The following is a 27,378-nucleotide window of genomic DNA, read 5'->3' on the forward strand; positions in this document are numbered from 1 at the left end:
ATCTTTTATTCATGTTAAAAAAATACAGAAAAAAAATCAACGATGAACAAAAAACTTAGGCACATGGCCAACTCAAAAGGGGGGATTTTGGGGGTCGTTGGTCATCCTTGTCACTCCAGAACTAAACAAAGTCAAAAGTTTCTCCCAGCTAGTATCTTCTTTCACCATAATACCGCATTCACCCTTTCATATTGGCGGACATCCTAGTAACTCCCAATTTTTAAAACATTTTTTATTGACGTGTAAAAACAAAAAAGATAACAATAAAATGGTAACAATAATTCATTTGTGTCGAGGGAGGGGGAAGAAAAAACAAAAGGTGATTAGTAGGACCCTCCCAACCCCGTCTAGTTGATAGACTGCCCGTTCCACTAGGTTTGTAAAAGGAACCTCGCTTCTGCGGGTCAGTCTCTAGGTGGGGATGCCCTCTAGATGGGGGTGAATGGAGAAAAGAAAATTTTGTGGGTAAGGGATGGAGGTTAGTTTGTATTTCTTTTTCTCCAAGATGGGTAAAATTTAGAGGAAGGGGTGAAAACAAAAATTGCAGGTAAGAGGGGATGGGGATCTTGGAGGCTTCCTAATCGGGGAGGGATGGAACACACACTCAGCTAGTTGAGCGACTACTTGTTTAATTTAACTTTACAGAACTGCGCGTTCCACACCTAGGCGGGGAACACGTATTCAAATTTGGCTCCTCTTCGTACACACAGACTTGCCACATGTATCCATCTTCTGTCAAATGCCGCGCGATGCAGCCTTCTTCTATCACATCTGATCTTCACCCGTAGTTGGTGTTTAAAGAACGCGATCAGATCTTGATCAGAAAAAGACAACACCCCCCCGGCAACCTTGCAGACGCGACGTCCAAATCACCATTCTCGCCACGGCCAGAATCGTAATGTAGACCATTTGTCTTTCCCGGTCCCACGGCGGCCTCACGTTGTCCACAACATTGGATACAGTAATTGGGCGAGGATGCTCAGGATCGATGCGAGCCGTCACCCCACTGACATACGACCAGTACTGGCGGAGTTCGCGGCAATCGAAGAAAGCGTGATCCGTAGTTTCCACAGCCGTTGTCCCACAACGGGGACAATCAGGCGACTCCAGAAACCCAGAACTGCATTGTATGTTGTTGAGTGGAAGTGCATTTCAGGCCAATCGCCAGGTCAGAGAGAACTCCGAATTGTTCAGATGACTCGAACCTGGCGCCCAGCTCCACGCGGAGCGGATCTCACTCTGCTGCCACCCCAAACGCGCGCATAGCGGGTCGTCAGCGGCCCCCTTCACTAGATCCCTGTGGAGTTCCCTACGGGTAGCAGTCACAAGGTCACTGGACCTTGGTAGTCGTTTTAGCGCGGCTCGGCACTCTTTCATGTAGGCAGATTCTCCCCGCGGCCTGCGACGGCTCTCGATGGAAGGGTCGAGAACGAGGTCGGGGAAGGCGGCAGTAACCACGGGGTGCCACGGTTGGTCCTCCTGCATATAGTGGCTCAGGAAGGCCAGCCTCTCAGCATCTCGATGACACTTCAAGTCCGGCATTCCCAAGCCTCCCTCACACGGACGTTGAATACAGACCTGTCTGCTCACCCAGTGTCTTCCTCTGTCCCAAAGGAGCGAGGACAAGAGTTCGACAAGAGCTTTTAGGTGTTGTGCAGGCAGGGGAAGTACGGCCAGTCGGTAAAGGATGAGAGGAAAGACGTAAGTGGCGCACGCCTCAGCTCTACCCTTTAAGGAAAGTTTCCTAGGAAGCCACGACTTGACTGCAGCCTCCACCTTTGACCGTACCTCCAACCAATTCTTGTCAAGCTGGAGACCCGGTCCGAACCACACGCCGAGGATGTGGACCGGGCCATCTGTCCAGCTGAAGGGCGCAGGGAGGTTTGCGTTGCCACTCCATGCGCCCAACCGCAGTCCTACCGACTTGTTGCGGTTTATCTTGGCCCCTGTAATTCTTTCGTACTGTGTGAGTGCCTCCGACACGACCTCAATGTCTCTGAAGCCCGACACGAAGATCGTGACATCATCGGCGAACGCGGATACCTTGGCAGCTGAGCCGCCAGGCAGAGCCATTCCGCGCAGGGCCGAATTTGCCTCCCCATGTCTCAACTTGCGGAGAAGAGGCTCCAAAGCCAGGACATAAAGCAGGGGCGACAGCGGACAACCCTGACGAACCGACCGAGAGATAACAAAGGGTTTCGAGCGCTTTCCGTTGACTTGCACGACAGCCATGGGCTGTCGATACATTATGGAGATCCACTTGCAAAAGTCCGGTTTAAAACCGGCGGCCTCTAAGACAGATGCCAGGAAACGATGGTCGACCCTATTGAAAGCTTTGGACTGATCTAAGTTTATCAGCGCGGCTTCCGTGTCGTCATCTATTCCCCCCTCTAGGATCATGCGGATCAGGTGCAAGTTGTTCTGAATCGATCTCCCCTTCACAGCGTAGTTCTGTTCCGGTTCAACCAACTCGTAGATAACAACCTGCAGCCGATTCGACAGGACCTTGGCCAAAATCTTCAACTCTGTGTTTAGCAGAGTTATGGGCCTGTAGTCGTCTAACTCTTCCCCTCCATGCCCGTCACCTTTCTTCAGCAATGTGATCACTCCCTTGGTCACCTGCCCTGGGATGGATCCCTGAGCAAACCAATGGTTGAACATATCCGTCAGAAGAGGCAGAAACATGGGCGACAGCCTCAAGTACAGTTCGTATGGCAGATCATCAAGTCCTGGCGATCTGTCACAGCTGACCTGCTTCAGCGCAGTAAAGGCCTCCTGCTCCGTCACCCAGCCCTCGCAACCAGCCGCTCTAGCCGCCTCGAGGCGGGGAGAGTCGGCCAAATAGTCGCTAAACTCAAGGACCGGAAGATCGGGCTGCTGCGTAAAACGCTCCTCGAAATGTTCTCGAAACCCCTCGCAGATCTCCCGAGTCGATTCCAGGGTGCGTCCATTCGGATGCTTGATTTTTGCAATGTATTTGTCCGAGCCACGCCTAGAAACCTCACGGCGCACGTCTGCATCAGAATTGCCTGCTTCGTTGCCTATCTTTCTAAGCCTAGCTCTAACTACTTGGCCTTCGTAACGCTCGCTAGTCTCACGTAGAAGGTCCTGCTTAGCTAGTTCCTGACTAACCCTATCACCCTCCCCCGTAGCCTGGGCTAGTTTCTGCTCTAGCTTCTTCTTCGTCTTGGCCTTATCTAGTGCGAGGCGCTGGGCATACTTGACGGAGAAGCTTCTGATCTTGGCTTTGAGACCTAACCACCACTTACTCCCGGTAACTGCCCCCACTAGTGCCTTTTTAATCAATTCTCTTAACTGATCTTGGAAGTCTTGTATCTCCAGAAGGGAGGTGTTTAACTTCCAGTACCCCGCTAACTTAGGCCTATTTCCTAGCTTCAGCCGGGCCATAACTAATTTATGGTCCGTCTGGCCTAGCCAAGTGAACGTGGGACAAGATAAGAAGTCTACTTCGCCTCTCCTAACTAACATCCTGTCCAAATAGGTATTTGGATAGGAGGAAACACTATTGGTCCACGTCCACATCTCCCGCCCTGGATGCTCGAACCGAAACCTGTCGACCAGACCGCATCTAGCCATCAGATCAGCCAGGCTGGACTCGCACCTCTCCGATCCTCTAGCTCCGCCTCCTACCTTATCTATGTCGGGGTCTAAGATGGAATTCCAATCCCCCATTAGCACTACCCGCTTCCGACAATCTACAAACGCGTCAAGCTGACTGAAGAATGAGACCCTCTCACGAGCGGTGCTGGGCGCATGAACCGCAATCACCCGAAACACAGAATCTTTTACGGCAACATCGGCCACAACCAGCCTACCCACCGCATCTCTATGGACAACGTCGACCGTCGCCGACAGGGTACGTTTAACCAGCACGGAAACTCCCTTCCCCCGCGGGCTGCCATATGCTGAGAAAACCTCAAAGTCTCGGGCCAGCACCTGACAGTCCACAGAGAAACGAAATGCGTCTCCTGAATCGCAGCAACATCCACTCCCAGGGACAAGAGGTCGTGCCGGAGGCGAGCCGCCCGGCCCGATGATCTCAAGCCCCTCGCATTCAGACTAGCCAAATTCAAAGCCATGGTACCTACCTTAAGGTGTGTTACACTCAGCTCCGAAGTCAGCCGGGGAAAGGACACCGACGTTGTGTGCAATGCTCAAGGTGGTCAGGTTTTTCATGTCCTGACCTTCTCTCACAATGCCGCCGACATCCAAAGGGTAAGTCAATTTAAGGGCCCTATAGAGTGACGGATGGACCAACACGGGGACCCTTCCCTTGCATTGTTTTGACAGTTCATCAAGAGAAGGGTCATTTTTTTTCACCAGTTCAATTCCCGGAAACGCCCCTTCAGCGGCCTGCAGCCTTGTCCACAAGTTGGTCTTGCAGGCCTCTGGAGTTCTGACAAAAGTTATTAGGAGTGGGGCGTCCGGGAAATTTGAGGGGATATTTACATCTTTCCCCTCTATCTGTTTGTAATCGAGCAGAGGTTTTAAGTTTTTCCTCTGCCGATGGGAAATGTCTGTGGCCACAGATAGAGGGTCTACATTACATAGTTCCTCAGGGGCAAGGACCTTTGGTCTGCAAGAGGCAGAGGAGTCTCTCCTCTCCCTCGGTTCATTCTTTTCATTTTCTTTTTGGGGTAGTGGCTCAGTTTGCCTTGGTGTGAGGACGGGTGTTTGTGTGGTGCCTGGTGTTGGTGTTGGTGTGGTGTCTGGTATTGGTGCGGTGTTTGGTGTTGGTGCGGTGTCTGGTGTTGGTGTTGGTGTTGGTGCGGTGTCGGTGTGGTGTCTCGTGTTGGTGCGGTGTCTGGTGTTGGTGCGGTGTCTGGTGTTGGTGCAGTGTGTGGTTTGGGGGTGGAAGTGGATTTTGTTGTTAGGGGTGTTGTATGTTCACAGGGAGTGGGGGCCACCTTTTCTTCCTCTTTTCTTCTTTTGTTTTTCTTTTTCATTCTTTCGAATGAACCGGGGAGAGGTGAGGTTGAGTTCCTCTCCCTCTCACTTGCGGATTCATCCTCAGAGGAGCAATCTTTTCTCCGCTTGATCCCCGTCTTGATTGGTGTGGGGACCGTTGGTTGTGTCTGCTCCTCTATTTGCTGCTGCAGCTGTTTTTGTTGTTGCTGCTCTCGCTGGTGTCATTGCTGCTGCTGCTTCTGCTGCACTTGCTGATTTTGCTGCTGCAGTAGTTGTTGCTGCAGTTGTTTCCGCGGCATTGGCTGCGGTGGCTGTTGGTGTTGCTGCATTTGCAGAGACTCCTGCCTCGATTTTTGGGCTGGTGGTGGGACGGTGGCAGAAGGGATTATGTGTTTCCGCTTTTGTCTCACTACCGTGCTCCATTCTTCCCCCTTGGCCTCCTGGGTGGTTTGGGTTTTCCTTGGAGCTGGGGTTGGTGTTGCAGTTGCAGGGGTTGTTGCCGCCTGTTTTGGTGCAGGCGTTGTCTCAGGGGTTGTGGCCGCCTTTTGGGTTGTTGGATTAGGGGTTACCCTTTGGGGGCAACTCCTAGCCATGTGGCCCTGCTTTTGGCAGAACCAACAGTGTGGACGACGGCCCTCCACCACTACCGTTATGCTGGCGTCTTTGTATGTCAGCAGCGGTGGTATTGCTTGAAAACCTTCCCTCTTCAGCCTCATTGCTATTGTGTAGCAGCCCAGGTGAGTCCCAGTTTTTGACCGTACTGGGGTCACCTGTTCTACCTCACCGTACTGGCTGAAAAGGCATCCTAATACTTCCGCAGGTATTTGGGTTGGCACATTAAATACCTGCACCCGAGTCCTTCTCTTGCCCTGGTATTCAGGTGTTAGTTTGACTCTCCCATGCTTTATTTCTTGGAGGGAGAGTCTTTCCGCATCATCCTTGGTGGGTAGGAGGATGTCCCACACAGCGAAGCTCCTCTGGTACAGGTATAGTACTGGGATGTTAAGTTTGTGGAGAAGCCCCGCCATGTCTCCTTCTTCATTCCTAGGAGGCGGTTTTCCGGTATATCGGAAATGGCAAAGGACAGGACTCTGCCCTCAATCGCCTCCCAGGCCCCTGGTATGGGTTTTATATCTGCCCCCTCTATGTATTGTCTGTACTTTGTCAGGTACAGGTCTCTATACTCTTGAGGGGACAGTTGTTTTTCTACGGTCTTCCCCCACGCAGACCCTCTTGTTGGTGTTGGTATGGGGTCTTTAGTGGGGTTAGATCGTTTTTGGTCTTTTATGGAGGTCGCCCCTGCCTGTTTATTGGCGACGCTTCCTGCCTCCCCAGATGTCTTGGTCAGTCCTTTTGTGGGAGTGTCACATTTTTGGGCGGCGGCTCCCTTTTTAGTGTCTTTTTCGGGAGCAGCTTCCCGTTTTGGGGAGTCGGCCTCTTGGGGAGCATGATCCTTTTTGTTTACTTTGAGGCCATCTGCCCCTTCCTCGTTTGTGAGGTCCAGGCGGTATGCCCCCTCATTTTCTTGATCTGCTCCCCTTTTGGGAGAGCAGCCCTCCTGGGGAGCGCTGTCCCCTTTATTGTCCTTTTGGTCCGGCACCTCCTCCTTTTTGTGGTTGGAGTGAGATGCTACGACCGATTTTGGTTTTGCTCCCCTTTGGGGGGAGTCGCCCTCGGGGGGAGCTGTTGTTAAATTTTCCCCCTCCTGGGGAGCGTCCAATGGTGTCATACCTGGGCGGTACGCCCCATCAGCAGTTGTTTTTTCTCCTGTTGGGGATTCGTCCTCTTGGGGAGCAGTAGCTCCCTGGCTGGGGGTATCCATATTGGTGGGCCCCTGGCTGAGGGTATCCATATTGGTGGCCCCCGGGCTGGGGGTGTCCGTTTTGGGTCACTCTTTTAAAAAATTCACTGAAAAAAGTGACGTGGAATCAGCGTCCAAAGTGGGGAGCCGACTTTGGCGCCAAAAAGAGGTGGCGCCAAAAGGCGGCAAGAGGGGAGATAGTACTGAGAGAGGGAGTGGGAAGTTAGTGGAGGGAAGAGAGAAGGTGTCTCCGACCCTCCCTCGCGGGAAGGTCGTAAATTATCAGCTCGGATCCCCCCCCGTGGGGGAGGGGGGAGAGCAGAGAAAGACAGACAAAGTGGGGGTGCGGACAGAACGCGACCCAAAAAGCTTGTCAGGTGTTCCGGGCACGAGAATGTGTCGTCAGAACAGCACTGCCTCGCACGATGTAGGTATCAGAACAGATACTACACTTTGATCTTGCCCCGAAGGCCAAGCGCCCTGATATTTTTGATCTTGACCTGAAGGCCATGCAAATAAGTAGTTACTTACGCAGTTAGATTTTTATTCAGCTTTTCTTCTTGTGTTCCTTTAAACATAACTTTGCTTTGAACGAGGAGTGAAATGAGGTTTTTCTTGAATGCATTCCTCTTTTAAGATGAGAATTCTGAAAAACTGATGAACTGGATTTGCATGAAATAAGTTTCTACACAGTGTGTCATTTATATAAGATGCTTTATAAACAACACAATTTTCACTGAAAAGAGTTAGGTTTTATTTATTTATTTTTTAACTTTTTTGTCATTTTGTTCTCACTAAGGATTGGAGCATCATACTAGATGCCAGACATTCACCCGCTACCTGATATATTCTGTGAGATATTTTTAGAATTCTAACCATCCCTTAAAGTGCAATTTTTTAAAGCTTTCTTGCACTTAGTTTATCGGGTATATTTGTAAGATAGCTTTTGAAATTCTTTTTCATGAGTTTGGTCGTTCGTATAATTACTGATATGATAGAGATCTTCCTATGCGACTTTAAGTTGTCTTCTCTCGTAAATGTTGAGTGACAAACTTCACAAGCGTAGTTACCTTCCCTTTTTTTTTATTTTACATTTGTTTGGAGAGATCAAGGAGCTCCTTCCTGGGGCTAACACTTGATTCTATTACAATTTAAATTCATATTCGAGGGCTCTTTTAAGAATAGGTGATGTTCCCTTTATAGCTGCTATCTGTATTTCCTTACTGATTTTTTTTCCAGGGATTGCTTCTAAGTATTTCTGAACGTTCTTTTTTATTAGGCCAGTTGCTTCTGTCACAACCGGTATGATGTTTATTTCTTTCAGAGACCATGTTGTTTTAGATCATTTTTTAGGTCCTGATATTTTGTTATCTTTTCCCATTCTGCTCTATTAAGGTCAAAGTCATTTGGAACTGTGACGTCGATATTGTGTGCAGTTCTTTCGGGCTTGTTCCATATTACTATATCTGGCTTGATGGCCTTGTCTTTTATGTATCTGCCTGCCTGTCTGTCTTTGTCGTAGAACACTGTCACTTTTCCGTTTGATGTTATCGGTGGTGGTTCATGTTCCCAGATGTTCAACGACCTATCTAGTTGCATCTCTCCACAGATCTTCCAATGTAAGTATCTACATACTTTGTTGTGGCAGGCAGTGTAATGACCATCGGCTAGAAGGATCTTGCATCCAGACATTAGGTGGCTTGGGCTTTCAACAGCCGAGGGACAGAATCTGCATTGGTCGGTTTTTTGTAGATCAGCCATTTTCTTAAATCCATTTGTGAGTAAGCCTTGGTCTTGTGCAGCTATCATTAATCGTTCTTTATCAAATGGAAATTTGTCACTTTTAAGTCACTGTAGTGAAGCCTCCTTGTCAATGTAGTTCTGGTTCAGTTCTTCCATGAACCTGCCTGCTCTCTTATGTTGTTGCCATCCTTCTAGTCTTGTCTTCAGTTCCCTTTTTGTATCCTCCTCTCTCTTCTTTTGGGCAATTAGGATTGCTGGGTTGTCATATTCTTCTATTGTATTCTCCAGTGTGTTACCACTGAAATTTTCACCGAGCTTTGTAGTTTAAGTCTGCTGAGGCAGACATTTGGTGTGATGTTCATTCACTATTTTTATTTTTGGGTCAGAAAAACATTTGATATATTGGCATACGCTTACCATTGAAGCTCGATATGCATGGTTAATTTCTGTGAGGCCTAAACCACCTTTTCTCCGTGGTAAGTACAGCCTGTCCATGCACTGATGTTTGTAAATGACTTTATGTAGGGCTAGCACTTTCCAAGTTTTTACGTCAAGGTTATTGATGCAGTTTTGTGGCCAATTGATTATGCCAAATCCATAAGAGACAATGCTTCCCTTTGGGGCTAACACTTAAACTTCCCGTTTTTTTCATTTTTCTTAAACTTTTTCTTCTAGGGAATGGGACATCCAACCAGATGTCTGACATTTACTCCTATTTTAGTGAGTCCAACCAAGAGATCTTTTCAGGATTCTAGCCGTCCCTTTCAGTGCAATCGTTTGTATTTCACTTGCACTTGGTTCACCGGGTATGCTTGCTATGTACTTTTTAAAGTTCTTTTTCATAAGCCCAGTTGCTCCTATGATGACTGGTATAATTGAAACATCTTTTAATTTCCAATTTCGTTTCATATCATACATAAGTCCTTGATACTTTGTTATCTTTTCCCTCTCAACTCTGTTAAGCCCTGTATCATTGGGTACACTGACCTCTATTACGGTCGCTTTTTTGTTTGCTCTGTCCCAAATCACTATATCTGGTTTAACAGCTGCGTTTTCAAGATATGTAGCAGTAGGGATTATGTAGTCATAGTGAATAGTGTAGTTGTCATTCCCAACTGTTCGTTCGGGTATATGTTCCCAGGAGTTTTTACTACACTAAATGTTGAGTTTCTTACATATCTTCCAGTGAAGGTATTTGCAAACTCCGTTATGGCGATCTGAATACAGATGTGCGACTTTAAGTGATCTTTTCTTGTAAATGATGAGCCACACACTTCACAAGTAAATGGTTTCTCCCTAGTGTTGTTTCGCATGGATCTTCCTATGATTCCAGTTTTCTTTCGTATGTCGTACATAAGACATCGTTATTCGTTATCTCCTGTCTCTCATCTTTGTTTAGCCAGCATGACTTGGGGGATTCTAACTTCTACTAAGGTTGCTTTTTTCTCCTTCTTGTCCGACTATTACTATGTCAGAATTTCACATGTGTATCTTTAGATCAGATTTACTTTTAAATGAAGAAGCATACACAAAACAGTGTCTATTTAGTTGACTTTTCTGTGAAAATGATCATCCATAAGCATCACATGAAAAGGGTTTATCCATTTTTCTCTTTTTTATTACCTTAATTTTGGGTTATAAATTGGGTATGGGGCAATCAAACCAGCTGCCAATATCCACCTGTTTTTTTAGTGACTCCAGCTGAGAGCTCTTTTCAGGGTCCTTGATGTCCCCTTAAGTGCAATTGTCTGGATCTTTCTTGCACTTGGTTCACCAGGTATACTAGTTAGAAGGTTTTAAAGGTCTTCGTATTAAGCTCTGTGACACCTATAATTACTGGTGTGATTCATATCTCCCTAAGATTCCAGTTTCTCTTCATATCATGCATGACATCTTGATATTTGGTCTGTTTCTCCCTTTTAACTGTTCAGACCTTCATCATTAGGAATACTCACTTCAACCAAGGTTGTTACTCTCTTTATCTTATTCCATACTAGCGGGGGGTACCCGGCGATGCCCAGGTGTCTTGAGGTAAATCAAAACTCCTGGGGGGGGGGTTAAATAAAAAAAATGTTTTGGTAGGTAAGTATGAGAATCGAACCCGTACCCTTGAGTTGGAAATTAATGTATGAAAAAAAAAAACGGGCGACGTTACCCATTAGGCCACTGCGACATACATAAAACATACTCAGGTTTGAATTTATTTAATTAACTATAAAAACAGGCGTGCACAATAAAAGTTAACTCTGCTGCTTCCATTTGACCTAATTAAGAAGGTCAAATAGAAGTCACGCAATTGTCTGTTTTTGTTTTTTTCCCCCCAACATCTGTTGGGGGGAGGAGAACCAGCTCCCAATTGTCCAGATTGAATAACAATTGTCTGATGTACAACATTGATCAAAGCTGATTGCTTCTGGACATTTCCCAGCGTAATGCCGAGAACGTTGTTCGTTGTTAACTTTGAATTAGTTTTGCTTTTTATACGAAAAAGCCTCATCAACATGCGAGAAGCCAAAATGGCAATAATTTTGTAAAAGTCGACGTAAATAAATCTAGATGCGACGCATTTTTCCCAAATCGTACATATTATTATTTAGGACCCATATAAACAGTTGTAGGCGATAGTAACGAACCCGGGACCGTGTGCGAGAAAAGCCTTTTGAAGACATACATGAAATGGTCACACACATTTTGCCTTTTATACATATATAGATTACTATCTCAGATTTGACAGCAGCATTTTCAAGGTAGGTGGCTGTAAGCATTACACATTCATATTGTATGGTGTATGACTCATTTCCAACAGTTCTTTCAGGTTGATGTTTCCAGGATTTGCTGCTACATTGGATGTTTAGTTTTTTACGGATGGTCCAGGGGAGATACTTACACATACCATCATGTCTCATTGTGTAGTAGCCATCCCCCAAAAGAACATCGCAAATTGATACCAGGTGGCTCACATTTTCCACTTCAGTGTGGTAGAACCTGCATCTGTTGTCATTACTTAGACCTGACATCTTGAAGGCATTGGTCGTCAATCCCTGGTCTTGAGCAGCCATTGTAACCCTCTCTTGGTCGTGGCGAAGGATTCCTCTCTTGAGCCAATCCAAGAAACCTTCTTTGTATTCCTGGGAGAATTCTTCCAGAAAATACTTTGCATGTTGATCTTGCCCCTATTAATCAAGGTTTCTTTTTTGGAAGGTCTTCGTATATTTCTGCCGGCTATTTCTTGCTATTTCTGTGTTTTTTTTAATTTTCTTCCTTTGAAAATTGTAACGCTGGGTATGGGGCAGCCGAACCAGATGCCAACATTCACCTGCTTTTTATTGAAACTTTTTAGTATCCTCATTGTTCCCTTAAGTGCAATTGTCTTGATATTTTTACACTTAGTTCACCAGAAATATTAGTTAGGTAGGACTTCAGGTTTTTCTTCATAAGTCCTGTGGCACCTATAATAACTGGTATGATTGATATCTCCCTAAGATTCCAGTTTCTTTTCATATCATACATGAGACCTTGATATTTGGTCTGTTTCCTCCATTTCAGCTCTGTTCGGACTGCCATCATTAGGGACACTCACTTTAACCAAGGTTGCAACTCTCTCTGACTTATTCCATACAACTATGTCAGGTTTCACAGCAGCATTTTCAAGGTAGGTGGCTGTAGGGATTATGTGGTCATAATGTAAGGTATATAAGTCATTTTCAACTGTCCTTTCATGTTGATGTTCCCAGGATTTGCTGCTACATTGGATGTTTAGTGGGGATTCACATGTGTATTTTGAGATCAAATTTACTTTTAAATGCTGAATGCTACACCACACAAGAATAGTATTTCTCTTTTTTGTTTCATTTTACTTCAGTCGAAGGTCTCAGAAATCCAGGGCTCCCTTCCTGGAGCTAACACTTAATCTCTATGAGGTACATAGATATTCGAATATTCCATTAAATGTCTCTTTTACATCTCAAACAATAAGTTAAAAAAGAAGTTTAAAATATAATTTTTCTTTACGCAATTGACCATTTAAATATATTATAGTATATTCTTGTTGTCGTCTCTTGGTTTTATTGGATCCCAGAACAAGAATTCATCTAGTCTGGTGGAGTAACCCGCTTCATGCTGTGGCTTCAGGTGACATTACTTGGAGAAGATGCACAATTCCTCATAAAAACCAGAGTGGGTTAACCATAATGAAAAGATTTTATTTGTGCCACAAATACTATGTAATTTTGAATATTTATTCAGATTTGTTCAGGGAAAAGAATCATCGTGCCTTGTACTCGAATATAGTTCCTAGTAAACATTTAAATTCTTTTCCATGTGCGTTTTTTAATGTCTTTTGAGATGACCGTTGTGCAAGAACAAGAATACACACATTTCACAAGCATATGATTTTCTTTTTTTTATTTTATTTTGTTTTTGCTGGTGATGGGACATTTTTTTCAGATGTCAGACATTCACCCATTATTTCAGTCACTTTAACCTAGAGATCTTTTTAAGATTCTAACCATTCCTTTGAGTACAACTGTTTGAATTTCTCTTGCACTTGATACACTGGGTATATTTGTTGGGTAGTTTTTAAAAATTTTTTTCATGAGTCTGGTTGCTCCTATAAGTACTGGCATGATGGAGTTCTTCTTAAGATTCTAGTCTCTTTTCATATCATACATAAGGCCTTGGTAGTTCGTTAATGTTTCTGTTTCAGCTCTGTTAAGGCCAGCATAATTGCAGACACTTGTTTTTATTAGGGGTGCAAGTTTTTCCCCTCTGGCCCCATATCACTATATCAGACTTACAGCTCCGTTTACATTTTTGTTTTATTTTACTTCAGTCGAAGTTCTCAGAAATCAAGGGGCCCACAACCTGGGGCTAACACTTGAAGTCTATATTAGATACATAGATATTCGAATGTTCCATTTAAGTTCTTTATCTCTCAAACACTGAGTTAGTAAAGAAGTTGAGAACATAATTTTCCTCTCCCAATTAACCATTTTTATATGTTTTAGTATATCTTTCATTTTGGTTTCTTGGTCTTACTAGATTCCAGGACAAGAATTTATCTAGTCTGGTGGAGTATCCAGCTTCGTGCTATTACTTGAGGTAATATCACTTGGAGAAGGTGCCACATTCCTCAGAAAAGCTGATGGGTAGTCGTAGTGAGGAGATCTTATTTGGGCTGCGAATACTATGTGATTTTGAATATTTGGTCATGGTTTACTTCTATGGAAAAAGTATCCTCATGCCAGACTATTCTGACAAACCCCTGTACAGAGAGACCTTAGACACTCGAGGACAGTGTCTAGTAGGCATTCAAGTTCTCTTCTGTTTGATGGTCTTGTCTTTTATGTATCTGCCCGCCTGTATGTCTTTGTTGTAGAACACAGTCACTTTTCCGTTTGATGCTATCGGTGGTGGTTCACGTTCCCAGATGTCCGATGATCTGTCTAATTGCATCTCTTTGTAGATCATCCAGTGTAAGTATCTGCATACTTTGTTGTAGTAGGCAATGTAATGACCATCGGCTAGAAAGATGTTGCATCCAGCCATTAGGTGGCTTCTAGTGCGTGTTTTCATGTGTCAATTCAGTTTAGCTTTCTGTGAAAATGATAATCCACCCATATCACATGAATAAGGTTCATGGTCTGTGCATCTTGACATGATATTTACTTTGAAAAGTTGAACCACACACTTCACAAACTTGCACAAATGTCTCTTCCAATGATCATTCTGGAAAAACGAGTATCCACACATTTTATATGAATATGGATTTTCTTGTTTTTGTGGTTTATTTTACTTCAGTTAGCTTTAAGAAATTATTCTTTGCGATTTGAATCCATATTCAAGGGCTCTTTAAAAAGAGACATTGTTCCCTTTATAGCTGCTATCTGACTTTCGTTACAGCTTGTTCTTCCAGAGCTCCTCAGTGTGTGTATGTTGGTGACTGCTCGAAGATTTTCATGGGAATCGTGAGCCACACATTTCATAAGAAATTTTTTTTTTTTTAATTTTCTTCCTTTGAAGATTGTAATGTTAGGTATAGGGCAGCTGAACCAACTGCCAACATTCACCTGCTTTTTATTAAAACAAACTGAGAGCTCTTTTTAGTATCCCCGCTGTTCCCTTAAGTGCAATTGTCTGGATCTCTTTTGCACTTGGTTCGCTAGGAATATTAGTTAGGTAGGACTTCAAGTTTTTCTTCATAAGTCCTGTAGCAATTATAATAACTGGTATGATGGATATCTCCCTAAGATTCCAATTTCTCTTCATATCATACATGAGACCTTGATATTTGGTCTGTTTCTCCCTTTCAGCTCTGTTCAGATCTCCATCATTAGGGACACTCACTTCAACTAAGGTTGCCACTCTCTCTGACTTATTCCACATAACTGCACTTTGCATTTGCATGTGAACTTTTTAAAACACTTTTCTCAATGCTCAGCAGCGAAAGTAATAAAAAAATGTGACTGACACAAGCAACTGCGCCTCTGTTTATCCTGTCGGGTGGGTGAATCAAGAAAGGAAAGAGAAAAGAAAAATTTTCGTCTATAGACAGCTTAATAATATGATATTAATTTGTATATGATATTAATGACGACTGTAAAAAAGAATGAATCGGAAAGCATAGAGCAGTTTTTTTTTAGAACAGCTAAGAATGGTCGGTGAAGGTTACAGTTGAAGTCAGGAGTGTGCAAGGAGATTAGACGAATACTTATTATTTCTAAATGATAGTTTCACTCAAGCTATTTTGGCCTTTTATTTTTATTTATCCATTCTTTCACTTTAATTTTGGAATTGCTGAACATGCCATCAGCTCAGCAGTGATACAACAAGGCCCTTCTAAATAAAGCTCAAAAAGGTGCAACTTGTTCCGAACCTACAGCAAATATAAGATGGCAAACTTTCTACCATTATATTTGGAGGGAGATGTGCTCCAACTCTATCTGGAGATGGATGAAGATCATCAGATAAAGATCGACTTGATTGAAGGAGGCTTTCACAGACAAGGTATTCACTACATATTCAAAGCTTAAACAATTCATTCAACAAATAATAATTCACAGCTTTGAACTACAAACCCCTGCACCCCCTCGCCAAAAAGAAAAAGCCCCAACAAATTCGACATGCAGCAAAATCCCACTCCTACACATTAGAGATCCATAGATGCCAGAAAGTCTTATACTCTAATAGTTTCTTCCCTAGGACTGCTAAACTTTGGAATTCCCTTCTGGGTTCCTGCTTCCCTAACTGTACTGATATGCAGAAGTTCAAGTGTAATGCAAACAGACATTTTGCTGCTCAACCCCCTACGTAGTATCCCTGTAATTTATGTCCCAGATAGTAGCCCCTTTAATCAAAGTGGCATTATAGCTTGTTTGGGGTGAAAGTGCAATAATAAGTAGAAAAAAACATAAAATGTCCTTTCTCTATTGCATGGGCATTCTTTGAACAAGATATGCACTAAATAGTGAAGTACACACTATTACACAGATTTCTCATTAACGCGCTTGTCCCACATGTGTTTTCCTGTGTCTGTTGAGTTGACCTTTCTGTGAAAATGATGATCCACAAACATCACATGAATAGGGTTTATCCGCAGTGTGTATTCGCATGTGTATCTTGAGATCGGATTTACTTTTAAATGGCGAGCAACACACAACACAAGAATAGGGTTTCTCTTGCGTGTGCGTTTGCATATGTCGTTTCAGGTGACCATTCTGGGAGAACGCATATCCACACACTTCGCAAGCGTACGGTTTTGCCCCCGTGTGACTCATCATGTGATTGTTCACGCCCGTTTTCGTCGTGAACAATGATCCACATAAGTCACATGAGAAGGGTTTCTCACCCGTGTGTCGTCGCATGTGTGCTATCAAAACGCTTTTATCGCGAAACGATGACCCGCAAAGGTCACACGAAAATGGTTTCTCCCCCGTGTGTATTTGCATGTGTTTTTTTAGCGTGGAATTCTGGGAAAACGATGAGTCACAAATTTCACAGGCATATGGCTTCTCTCCGGTGTGAGTAACCATGTGTTTCTTGACGCCATATCTTGTCGTGAATGTAGAGTCGCAGATTTCACAAGAGTAATTTCCCTCTCCTGTATGGATTCGGACATGCGACTTTAAGTTGTCTTCTCTCGTAAATGTTGAGTGACAAACTTCGCAAGCGTAATTACCTTCCCCGGTGTGAATACGGACGTGCGATTTTAAGTGATCTTTTCTTGTAAATGATGAGCCACACACTTCACAAGTAAATGGTTTCTCCCCGGTGTTGTTTCGCATTGACATCTTCAACATAGTTTAATATCATTTGCAATAAAAGCCAACTGAATAGAAAAACCTTTTACTTTAGTGAATTTTATTTTCCTGTGTTTTTACTAATGAGCATACCTTGAAAATGCTGAGGTGCAAGGTTTGCGAGATAAGGCTTTAATCCAGTGTGATTATTTCTTGTCTTTAATCGGGAGTATTATTGTAAATGACGAGCCATGTAACAGTTCAGTAGAATAAAGTTTATCTTTTAGCTTTATTTTTTTTTTCAGTCAAAGTTCTCAGAAATCAAGGGGCCCACTACCTGGGGCTAACACTTAAACTCTTTATGAGATACATAGATATTCGAATGTTCTATTTAAGTTCTTTATCTCTCAAACACTGAGTTAGTAAAGAAGTTGAGAACATAATTTTCCTCTCCCCAATTAACCATTTTCATATGTTTTAGTATATCTTTCATTTTGGTCTCTTGGTTTTACTGGATTTCAGGACAAGAATTTATCTAGTCTAGTGGAGTATCCAGCTTTCTGCTATTACTTGAGGTAACATCACTTGAAGAAGGTGCACCATTCCTTGTAAAAGCTAATGTGGGTTAGCCATAATGAGGAGATCTTACTTGGGCAGCGAATACGATGTGATTTAGAATATTTGGTCAGGATTTATTTCTAGGGAAAAGTATCCTCATGCCAGGTTGTTCTGGCACACCTCTGTACAGAGAGACCTTAGACACTCAAGGATAGCGTCTGGTGGGCATTCAACTGCTCTCTTTTTTTTTTACATGTGTGCCAATGTTTATTTCTGCTCACATAGGATAAAAATGAGGAGAAATCACAAATTTTGGAGAAGAACTGATAACAGTCATGCATTTGTACATGAAACTTGGTTTAAATGGAATTAAAATATTTATTAGAATTAGGTTTGTCTACCTGTGCTTTTGTACACGTCTCCACACACAACACACATTTTGTATGCAGTCTACGTCACAAAGGAGACAAGACAAAACATACCCCAAACTTACTTTTTTCTTGCAACAACATTTATTTCCTCATTCTCCCATCACACTACTTCTCATTATGGCTATAACGTCTCTCGCCTGATCGTCTTCTCTCATGTGATCGTATTCTCAAACGTGTTCTCTCCTGCTTATAGTTTTCTTTTTCCTTATCATGACGTCATTTTGCTCATGTATAGCCGTCTACACAACGTTACATACCTGGTGGCTTTCTATGTCTTTAGATTACATTGTACTGATGATAAGTCACATAAGAGTTCATTTCATCATGAAATCAGATTTCCTCATGAGATGGGCCACACATTTTTATTAGAATACGTTTGTATCAGTGCTTCTGCAGCTGATTAGGTCTTATTAGAAATTAGGATAACTCATAAAAGCAGAATGGAAATAAAAAGTTATGTTTTACAAGCAGAAGAAATTCTTCCCCAACTAGTTGAACTGTTTATTCATGCAATTTATAAGAAAAATCGTTTTATTCCATCTGTTCATAGTAGCCGATTATTTCTCTGCATGTTACTGTTCCCTGTGAATGAAGAAGAAGGACTTTTTAAGTCATGCATTCAATAAAAAAATAAAGCAGATATGTCGTAAAACAAAATATTACTTAGAAAAATGCTTCAGTCTATAAAACATTCTAATGATAAACTCTTTATTTCATGAAGTGCATGAATATTTTTCATTACAAATTGATGCCACTACAGAGTAAGATAAAAGATTAACTTTATAACTAATACCAATATTGATGCATTAAACTGAAAAAAGATTTTAAACTTTATTCTCTAATAATATAATTTTAAAATATTTTTATTCGTAACACTTGATTAAGGAGATCTACACATTAACTTTATAATATATTACCTTTTACTTATTAACTTTATCATATATTACCTTTTTCTCAATGCAACATCTAGTCAGAGTTAATACCATTAAAACAGACTCCAAATCGTCTTTATTCAAAATAAATCTTATTAAAATCTTGGTGAATACATATAATATTATATCAAGATTTTAATAAAATTTATTTTTGAAAAATAAATTTTATTAAAATATTGGTGAATACATACAATATTATATCAAGATTTTAATAAAATTTTGTTTGAAAAATAAATTTTATTAAAATATTGGTGAATACATACAATATTATATCAAGATTTTAATAAAATTTTGTTTGAAAAATAAATTTTATTAAAATATTGGTGAATACATACAATATTATATCAAGATTTTAATAAAATTTATTTTTGAAAAATAAATTTTATTAAAATATTGGTGAATACATATAATATTATATCAAGATTTTAATAAAATTTATTTTTGAAAAATAAATTTTATTAAAATATTGGTGAATACATACAATATTATATCAAGATTTTAATAAAATTTTGTTTGAAAAATAAATTTTATTAAAATATTGGTGAATACATACAATATTATATCAAGATTTTAATAAAAAAATTTTTGGAAAAATAAATTTTATTAAAATATTGGTGTATACATACAATATTATATCAAGATTTTAATAAAAAAATTTTTGAAACATAAATTTTATTAAAATCTTGGTGAATACATACAATATTATATCAAGATTTTAATAAAATATTTTTTGAAAAATAAATTTTATTAAAATATTGGTGTATACATATAATAATATATAAAGATTTTAATAAAATTTATTTTTGAAAAATAAATTTTATTAAAATATTGGTGTATACATATAATATTATATCAAGATTTTAATAAAATTTATTTAAAAAAAATAAATTTTATTAAAATCTTCGTGAATACATACAATATTATATAAGCAAAAATACATTTACGTTGCATAATATGCCAACTTAACCCAAAGAATATTTTTTTAATCAATTTCTAACCATATTTACTATTTATCATTTTAATTTTTTACTCCTCTCAATGTCACAATATTTTAACGTTTTTTTTTTTAATTTTTGCAAAAATTAAAAAAAATTAAAAATATCACTCTTCATCTCTTTGATTCAACTTTCATTTTTTTACTCCCTAAAAATCATGTCATTTAAATGGTTTCTTTTGAATTTCTTCAATAATTTAAAAAAAGGAAAATATCATTTTACATTACTTATATTTATATAAAATATAAAAACCGAAATTTGTTGAATTATAGATTAGGGAAGACATAATTGATGACGTAAAAGTTGTCATCATCACATGACGATATCATCAATTGTTTTATAAGTTTAAGATAAAAGCCTATCTAGAAAAACTTAATCAAAAGTTATAGATGGACACAACCACAATTAAAAATAAATCAACTTTTAAAAAAATTATAATAGATTCTGGGCTGGTGCATCTATCACTAGTTTCTCTCCTTTAGACAGGGTTCAATAAAGAGTATACAACTTAAAAGGTCCAACACTATCAACCAAGCTCTACCTCCTGTCCCATCACTGCAATATGACATCCCTGTGCTTGTGTTTGTTGTGTAGACCTCTACAATATATTGCTTTCCAGAAAATATATTTTATGTATAAAAATTATTTTACTATACTTAAAATTGTATGATTGTTTATAAATTTCATACCATAATTTTTTTGTATATTCTCACTAAAATATCTTTAATTCCAATTTTATTATGCCAACATTAAAAAACACAAAAATGTTGTGCAGTATATTATTTTATAAATAATAAACTTGTGTTTAAGAAGTAATAAACTTGATTATTATTAAAAGATGGCAGTATTCAATGCAAAAATATAAACAGAGGCAACATGAATCAGAACAAATACATTGAAGACATTGCTACAAAGATGGGCTCTCTCTACCATGCTAGAAAATTACTCATACCTGAGAGTATCCTGTATCTCTATCAAGCCACAATTTAACCATAATGTGTTCTTTCTAGAACACACAGCATGAATAAAAACACATGAAGCCAAATTCTTCTGGTTATATCATAGAGCGTTAAGATTGCCTCCAAAATGGCCGTGCTTAGCCCGTTTATATACAGTAATAAAATACCAAAAAAAAAAAAAAAAACTGGCTACACCCTTTGGTTGTACCTATTTACTATGCCTCCTCACGGGGCAGAGTTAGACACCAGGGTCGTTTTTTAACGTGGAGAAAAGGTACAAAAATAAACAATTGTCTCAGTCGTGAAGGATTTCTCCTCCACCAAAAGAGAACAAGAAATGGAAGTGCAGCATCTGAAGAACAGATACTACACTTTGAAGTATTTATTTGCTTCCCCACTGAGCAAATTAGGCACAAGGCCGTTTTTTTAATGTGGAGAGAGAGGGAGGGGGAGAGAAAAGGGGACCAGCTCCCGATGGGTGGGAAATGGGAGCTGGATAGTGACAATTGGTATGAAGGGTTGCCCCTACATTGACCAAGGTTTGATATGTGGGGTTAGCCCCACATATGGTCTTTGCTTGTAGTATCTGCCGGAACAGATACTACACTTAAATCTTTTATTCATGTTAAAAATACAGTAAAAATCAACAATGAACAAAAAACTTAGGCACATGGCCAACTCAAAAGGGGGGATAGTGAGGGTCGTTGGTCATCCTTGTCACTCCAGAACTAAACAAAATCAAGTTTCTCCCAGTTAGTATCTTCTTTCACACACTTTGATCCTGACCAAAAGGCCAAGTTGTTGTAAAGGGTTATAATTAGTCAGATTAGGAGTGGTGGTGTAAGGGAAGTAACCCTGCTCAATATATTACAACCCATGCATGGAATATTGTAACCACTTCTAGACTAGTGCATCTACTGCTAGTTTCTTCCTCTAAAACGTTTAAGAAAGAGTCTCAAACCTTATAGATCCTGCACTATCAATCAAGCTCCAATCCCTGTCCCATCACTGTGATATTGCATCCCCATTTCTGTAACAAATAAGAAAATACTTTAATGGAATATGCTTTAACAAACTCGTGCCACTTGTGCTCTCTCAATGTAAATACACCCAAATAACCTGACAAGCAGCAACGCTCCGTCCCTTCACTACAGATGTCGCTAGACACTGGAAAGCTTTCTACTTTTACATCCAAGTTGCACTGTGCTTTGTTTGGGATGAATAAAAGTAATAAAATTTTTTTTTATAGTTTGCTTTGTTAATTTATTGTAACTGTATATTCAGTAATTACTGCCTTCCATAGTTGTGTCTCACCATGTTAATCATCTGAAGAAGGCCAGAGGATGAGTTGGCTGAAGCGTAGGGAAGCAACAACTATGATAACAATGCGCAAAAGAATCAATGCACAATTTTTATTGTTGTATTTTCTGTTATTTTATTACTTTAGTGTATTTGTTTTGTTTTTAACTAAAAATCATGTGAAACTTTGACATTTTTGGATTGGGGTGTTTTTGAATTCCCTCCCCTTCAAAGGAGTTCTTCAAAAATAAAAAAAATGTAAAAAAAAAAATTAAAAAAATGTAATGCGCAGGTACCAATCTTTAATTATTTGTTTTCTACATATGCAGAACCGGCATCTAAGAATTTAACAGAGATTTCTGAATTTTAACAAGAAAAACCAAAAATTTCCGAATTTTACTGAGACATGCAGAAGATAACTTACGGAAACAAATATTATTTAGAAAACCAGACCTAAGTGTTTCCAAATAATAATAAAAATCAACCATCTATTTTTATTATTGCATTTTGTAATGCTAACCCTTAGTTTAGGTAGAAACAGACCTCCATCAATCCCTCTAAAAAAAAAAAACGAAAAAATATTGGTCTATGTATTCTATTTGCAGCTTTACTTTCTCTCAGCACACTCCAAAAAACTGGAAAAAATTTTTTTGTTTAACAATCAAGAAAAATACATGATAAATCGTTTGCAAAAAAAACAAAAAAAAACTTCTGTTCGGCGAGCATATACATAAATATATGTTTTTGGTGAAAAATATGCTTATTCAAATATAATTCACCCTTTAGTTACACCAGTTCTTTTATTTATGAAGCTCGATGTATGTTAAATATAACTGTGGACCATAAGGGATATTCAAATTGTTGAAAAAATATTAAGTTAAAAAAAAAAAAACTAAATTTTTTCCTGTACCTGTAATCTAACAATTTACGCTTTTCATAAACATATTTTTATGTATTTCCTGTGTATATATATATATATATATATATATATATATATATATATATAGATAGATAGATAGATAGATAGATAGATAGATAGATATTTCTGTGAAAACCCCCTCCACCAAAAAAACTTGACTGAACAAAAAGACTCGTACAAAAAAAAAAAAAAAAAAAAAATCGTACTTACACCTAACAATTTACGGTTAAAAAAAAATAAAACTTTCATCTTTTCTTGAAGGAAAAAAACAAACTTTTTGTTGATAAATATTTTGCCGAAAAAAATATTTTCAGTCCTTGAAAGTTTTTGTTATTTTTTATTATTTGCATTTGTATTTTTTGTTTGTTTGTTTGTTTGTTTGTTTTTAAAGTAGTCTGCATCTGTTACAACGCTCGGCTTAAACTGATGATTGCCAGTCTCGCCTGATCCATGCTTAACAGGAATTCCTGAGAATCCAGATTAAATTATGCAAGTGTACCATATATATATATATATATATATATATATATATATATATATGTATGTGTGTGTGTGTGTGAGAGAGAGAGAGAGAGAGAGAGAGAGAGAGAGAAATATCACCCAGATAGAGCTGATCTTATACCTGCAGTATTCGGAGAGATTGGTGTGAAATTACTCCACTCCTCTTTAAAAATGTGGTATGTTTATTTACTTTTGGTTGTTCTAGGGTTCTAAATCCAGACCATTATATATATATATATGTATCATGATTCTTCAAGGGGTACAAAATTTATATAATGCAATCATGAAGAGAAGACTTCGTGATAAGAAACGAAGAGAAGAATTCGTGATAAAAAACGTTTAAAATAAAGTTAATGGGGTGAAGTGAAGAGAAGGAAAAAAATGGGGAAGTCAGTTGACCGGTTTCGCTCTCGCTTTATCAAAACTGTATCAAGGGATTTGTTTTGGAGAAGAAAAAAATACGAATGGCAATCGAAAATATGTACAAATAAAATCACATTGCATCACGTTATATATTGAAAAAAAATAAGAAAATGGGGAAAGCGATCAAAATACAGCAACGTTATATTACTCAAAGATCCTCAAACATAAGCAGCATTCCTTCTGTTTACAGAGGGGAAAGCCTTCTCAACCGAACGTGAACAGTCTCCAAGATCTTTAAATGAAATAATGAGTGAGCACGACTCAGGATTGAAAAAGAATTTGTGCTAAAGTTCGCTGCACAAGACGGGTTTTTTATAAGGTGGTCAGTAATTGAAGACCATTATGTATTGGCAATTACATCCATTGTTTGGTATGTCCCATTTCTGATTTTGGTAGGTACCTGTTGTTGGATTCTTCCGTCCAATCCCAATGTTGTTCAACCCACATAGTTGGCACTACAACTTACATTCAAAATTGTAAATTACATTATTATGATGGGGGGGGGTAGAACATCTTTCGAGAGGGTGGCATTAACGTTTTCGTAGAGAACACAACACGTACATTTGAAACAAAATAACAATTATATACTATTGAGCTGATTTGCTTTGCAAATTTCTCACTAAGGTAAACACTTTTGAATTTTAGTTACAGTAAACACGTTTGAATTTTAGTTACAGAGGACTCTGCTATTTTGCTTTGCATAACTGACTTAATCACATCCAGAGAGTACCCATTTTTGGAGAGGGTATCAGTAATCATTTTAAATTCCATCATCCAATTTTGATTTTGAGCAGATTATAAGGGCATAATGTGCTAGGGTCCAAATTAAATTTATCTTACGTTTTCAGGGGCAAAATGAATATATATAAATATATATTTGTATATTTTGGCAGCAAGTCTGATTGAACATGACAGAGTTATTCTTTTTCTGATTTTTCTGGAAATCTTTTTTCAATTTGCCAAGCGGTCTTTTTTATATTAGCTGACATGTTGTATAGAATAGAGCCCAAATGTTCTTGTTCGATCATGCTTTTTATTGGTGCATCTGATTATCATCAGCATCCGGAGCGGTTGTTGTTGTTGTTGTTGTTGTTATCATTTTTATTTTTTATTTTCCTTTGAAGCTTAGTGTACTTATTTTTTTTTCAGCAAATAGAAAAGATTTCCAGAAAAATCGGAAAAAAGAATAACTCTGTCATGTTCAATCAGAATTGTCTGAATATATATAAATATATATATATATATATATATATATATATATATATATATATATGTATATATATATATATATATATATATATATAATTACAATAGAAAGATGCGAGCATGAAAAGTAATATCGTTAAGCTTAAAAATGGAAAAGTAAAGAACTAGTAGTTAAAACTGGAAAAGAAAGGAACAAGATATTCTAGTAAAAAATACAATAAATTTATAACTTAAAATATTGCAGCATTAAGAATTGATTATATAACGTTATAAATTGAATTTTAAAAAAAAATTCTTAATGCTGCAATATTTTAAGTTATAAATTTATTATATTTTTTATTAGAATATCTTGTCCTTTTCTTTTCCAGTTTTAACAACTAGTCCTTTACTTTTCCACGTTTAAGCTTAACCATATTACTTTTCATGCTCGTACTTTTCTATTGTAATCCATGATTTTCCAGGTTTCCAATAAATTCACTTGTTCTTTGTTTAATTTCAGTCTTATTTTTCCCCCATATGTAATAATAATGTACGGCACTCGTCTGCTTTCAATACCCCCCCAATGATCTCTCTTTCATGCTTTCATTCTCTTTGTTTCACTTGTTACTTCTCTTTTAGCGACAGCAGTGAATTAGTAGCAACAGTAGTTGCTGAAGCGACGTGGTTACTATGGAAATCAGTCAAAAAAAAGCGTCGCTCAACTCCTTACATATTTTTACGATTTTGAATACCAGTAAATTCATCATAACTTTTGTTTTACTGAACTAAAATTGAAAAAAAATGTTTGTTTTTTTCACAATATAGCTGAGAAGCCTGCATGTCTTAACGAAGACTGAGGGTCCATCTTTCTCGGCGGATTAAACGCGCCCCCAGATACAAACCTGGAAATTTCTACATCCCAGCGCGGTAACGTACTATTCCCAAATAGTCACCCATGTGATACTAGCCATTAGCCAAACTCATCGCTTCTGCTTAACTGGCGAGAACCGGTGTGGCACACTGTTTTTTAAAAAATAAAAAAAAATATTTCTATTACTTTTAAAACAACTTTAATAGTTTATTTTGGAAGTATAATCCGTAAAGAAAATAAACAACCCACTTTAAAAAGAGAAATTACGAATTTTTTTAATATTTTATTCTCAGTTTCGTCTTAGGGGTGGCAAAAATTCTGATACACCTACTGAGAAGGTGATCAATAAACTATAATAATTGTTTGACATTTGGTCGAAAAATAAGTGAACGGTGAACCTTTAAAGCAGTTCTGAATGACTAAAACTGCTACTTAACCATATATTCAAACATGGTAGTGTTTGAAGGATTAACAAAAAGTCTATTTCAAATTCCGAGTTATTGTTCATCTTACGAGATAAACAACAACTCGGAATTTGAAATAGATTTTGTCATGAGGTTAATGGGAGAGGACCCACAGCAGAGATTCTCGATTATCAAGAACATTTAAAAATAAGAGCGTAATGTTTGTACATAACAACAAATTTCTCCCAGATAACCTAACCTGAGAACCTCTGTGTGTGTGTGTGTGTGTGTGTGTGTGTAATAATTCAGTTTTTATTAATTAATCTTAATGTAAGTCTTGGAATAAAAAACTGCAACGAATTTAAACATTTACAACGAAGGAATTAAAAGAAGAAAAAAAAAACAGGTAAAAACAACAAGGACCCCCCCCCCAAAAAAAAAAATTCAGACGAAAAATGAGCGAACAATAAAAACAATTTCGATAGCGAATAAACTTACCTTTATGCATTTCTTTTGTCTTATTTGTTTGTACGGAAATTAACAAAATAATCAGATATTTATTAAAGAAATGCTTTTAAAGTTAAATATCGCCACCAAGAGTGACATAGTTCTTTTGATAAATAAAAATATAAGAGGCAATAATTCAGGAGAAACTCAACAAGGGAGATAATCTTTATCTTCATAAAATAACATCGTCATTTTTTGTGCTTTTCTTTTGAATACCACGTGACTTTTATAATTAGACATTGATTATTATTTGTACTCACTAGGAGTTCTCATACAGATCATCACCAGAAACTGCTCACTGAAAATAACCGGTAGTATTCACTATAGTCTAGGTGACAACAAGACTTTCCCCAGATAACCTGTGCACTCAACCTCTTTCGAAAACCTTGGCATCATCACAATAGTCGTACATAATTATTTCTCCATGGCAACGGCCATTAGTCTTCATTGGGATTTTGTTGGCAGTAAGCTTCTCGAGTGTCTCAGTACTCTCCACACTCTTCAAGTGGAAGTGCTCCCCCTCCTTGGTCTTTCCATTCTCTCTGGCTCTTCAAAGCCGAGGGTGAATCCGTTTTTTTTATGTTCGAGGTGGGGTACAGTTGGTGAGGTTTATTGCTGTTAAAGTTTTCTTCGGTTCATGTTTGTGTTGCCTGCATCAACTTGTTTTGCTTCTGTTGCAGTTTC

The 27,378-nt window shown here is 38.8% G+C and overlaps 1 protein-coding gene across 2 annotated transcripts; it reads right to left on the bottom strand.

The window, feature by feature from the left end:
* Positions 1-10,520: 10,520 nt before the first annotated feature.
* LOC145242318 (uncharacterized) lies at positions 10,521-27,201 on the bottom strand. 2 transcript variants are annotated; one of them, XM_080105326.1, is made up of 3 exons: positions 26,686-27,201; positions 21,547-21,615; positions 15,937-18,281 (listed from the first exon to the last, which is right to left on the bottom strand). In XM_080105326.1, exon 3 carries the CDS (start codon positions 16,768-16,770, stop codon positions 15,970-15,972), a length of 801 nt encoding a protein of 266 aa, XP_079961452.1. In that variant the 5' UTR covers positions 16,771-18,281; positions 21,547-21,615; positions 26,686-27,201; the 3' UTR covers positions 15,937-15,969. The 2 variants fall into 2 exon arrangements, with proteins under 2 accessions (XP_079961453.1, XP_079961452.1); XM_080105327.1 differs by lacking the exon at positions 21,547-21,615 and having other exon boundaries at positions 10,521-18,281.
* Between the last annotated feature and the right edge of the window lie 177 nt (positions 27,202-27,378).

The sequence above is a fragment of the Euprymna scolopes genome, chromosome 21 (assembly GCF_053919585.1).
Source record: "Euprymna scolopes isolate OS-2025 chromosome 21, ASM5391958v1, whole genome shotgun sequence".
NCBI classification, from domain to species: domain Eukaryota; kingdom Metazoa; phylum Mollusca; class Cephalopoda; order Sepiida; family Sepiolidae; genus Euprymna; species Euprymna scolopes.